General features: G+C 36.5%; 1 protein-coding gene across 1 annotated transcript in view; it reads left to right on the forward strand.

Moving 5' to 3' along the window:
- LOC118735841 (mucin-21) overlaps nt 1-2,404 on the forward strand; it is a 54,952-nt gene extending 52,548 nt beyond the window's left edge. The window contains exon 3 of the mRNA XM_036465825.1: nt 2,298-2,404. Within this exon, the coding sequence (XP_036321718.1) occupies nt 2,298-2,312 (15 nt within the window). The 3' untranslated portion in view covers nt 2,313-2,404. The remainder of the gene's footprint in view (nt 1-2,297) is intronic.
- Nucleotides 2,405-2,668: the final 264 nt, after the last annotated feature.

A 2,668-nucleotide genomic window follows, 5' to 3' on the forward strand; every position in this document is an offset into this window, starting at 1 on the left:
TATCCATTCATTTGTCAGTGTTACCAAACCGTGGTGCCAAATGATCAATGAAACAAAGCAAACAGAACGCATCATTAACTTAACCAGATCTCTAGCAGGGTGACAGGGTGCTAAATAAAGTCAGTGAACATTATTACAACATTTTCAAAAGCGAAATAAAATCCCTTGACATTATTGCTCTTTCAAACATTAAATTTCTGTAGCTTCGCGGCAACAACACTTACGGGACAATGTTTATTGTAACAACATGCATCGACATACTTCAAGCATTTTTTACGCTATTTCCGTTGAATTTCCAAATTTTTGTTGACTTAAGTTCGCTTTTTAAAAGGTAATAATGTCAATTGATATTATTTCGCATCACTATGCAAAATAATGACCCTAATTATGAGTTGCACTCGATTTTCGATCTTCGATGGTTACACTGGATCAGAAAATTTTTATTTCGTTTGTTTGTTCTCCAGATGTCACTATCCAATTTGTATGCAGAATATAATTTTGGTTGTTGTGAATACGTTATCGAGATATTTGCAATTTACCGTTATTCAGCTTAAAAAAAGAGTGGTTGCACTTAATCATGTACATATATCTAACGAAACTGTGGTGTAGTGGTATGCAGTGCCCGCTTCCGCTCCGCAGGGCCTGGGTTCAAGCCCTGGTCAAAGCAACATCGCAAAAAATATAGAAAAAAGGTTTTTTCTTAACAGCGTTCGCCCCTCGGCCGGCAATGGCAGACCTCCGAGTGTATTTCGGCCATGACAAACAGCTTCTCAGCTCATAAAAATGCAATCGCCGTCCGGAGTTGGCGTAAAACTGTTGGTTCCTCCTCTTTGTGTGACTTAAGCGGGTTCACTGTATTATTAATTGAACAATTGTAATACGAAATTTAGCAAATCAAAGCCAATGAAATTTTCCATAAGCAGTGTATAAATCATTTTTCTATAGGCCTGATAGTTTCCGATAAATGAATTTTACAAATTTTTTTTAACAGGGAAAAATAAAAAATAACAGTTTCTTTGGAAATGTTTGCACTTGTCTTAAAGTCTGTTCCTTTAGAAAAAATTAAGCTTCCAGTGAAATGTATAAATAAGAATGTAATGATTGGTAAAATGAAAATGCGCGAGATTTTTTGTACGAAATATGAGCAGAAAAGAGTGTTACTCATACGCCACGTACACCTGAGTAGGTGGAGTGTTTGCATCGAAAGCAAGAGGTGTCAGAAATGATAAGATAATTTCTCAGAAACTATCAGAACTATCGAGAAGTGATGTACGTGCGGTGGGAATTTCATTAGCTTTCATTTGCCGTATCCCGTATTACGATTATTCAATTGGTTCGTAAGATAAACATGATTAAGAAACCTCTCTTTTTTTAACCTGATCTACGGTACATTGCAAATATCTCGAAAAGTTATCCATAGAAAAAAATGTCTCGATTGTTGGAATCACTGAGCAATTCTACATCGGCATTGGATAGTGTTCGTTAGATAGTGGCATCCATAGAACATTTTTGCTGTAAAGCAGTGTTATCGAATATCGTATTATGAGCTATGCAACCGTGTCGAAATTTTCGTTGAGTATCGAATTATCTGCCGAACAGAATTTTGCTTTCGATGCTGTAGCGAAATGTAAGAAAATTGTGAACATTTTATGATTTTGCGTTTGTTTGTTGATCCGAATGCCGATTATTCGCCACAGGAACCCTGCTCCTATCTGTTAAACACTTATCGGCATTTTTCATCTTGTTGTGCCTCAACTTTCTTCTTTTCCTAATCGAGTTCAGATAAAGGCACGAGTATTATAAGCTGGACATATTTAAAAAGCGAATGAATGGTTCATTATTAACCCGTTCGAAACCAGTAAATACATGTACTGGACCTACCAAAACAACGGTAGGGTAGTTACACATCCGCACACATATGCAGCCCACACGCGTGCCTTCGCACACCGGCATATCCTGGCCACTCTGTCCACATTTAGCGCCACTGAAGCAATGAATGCACGCACTGAACCTTTAACTTTTTCATTGCTTCGCTTTATTATTTCCCTTTCAATATTTTACTGTTGTGCAAATTGACCTCTTTCGCGTTGTGTTGGACTGTGGCAACTTCATTCTGTTAACCATTTCGTTATCCATTTATGTATGTGTATATTTTTATAAATAAATACGTATGAAACTATGTATTTATTTTTTTGTATAGCCCTTTAAATTAATTTTATCTCTTTCACTTTATATTTTCATACGTAAACGTTTCGCACTGCTTCCCGGCACTCGCCATTCATATCGTCCAATTGCAGTATACAAAATGGTGATTTCATTTCCATTTATGTCGATTGTTCCTGGACAAATAGTTTTGTCGTGTCGAAGCGGCTGTACACGCTGCCTCTAAACGCTGATGTGGAAATTGGACGCGGCTTTAATGTGAGTATTGGGACATTTTATTGCACAAACGGCGATGTTAACCACTGTTTTATTGTTTTTGTTATCACAAGTATTTTCTTATTCTGACTAATATATGTATGTATGTACATATACTTAAATATTTCAATTTATTAACCCTTTAACGCAAAAGTGGTTAAATTGATTCCGATTTGGAACTTTATTTCCACCTTATTGGCCACTGAGAGGCCAATGACATTAGACAACGTCAAAAAAAAAATCCTGCATT

The sequence above is a fragment of the Rhagoletis pomonella genome, unplaced genomic scaffold (assembly GCF_013731165.1).
Source record: "Rhagoletis pomonella isolate Grant_MI unplaced genomic scaffold, Rhpom_1.0 Rhpom_scaffold_00001, whole genome shotgun sequence".
Lineage (NCBI taxonomy): Eukaryota > Metazoa > Arthropoda > Insecta > Diptera > Tephritidae > Rhagoletis > Rhagoletis pomonella.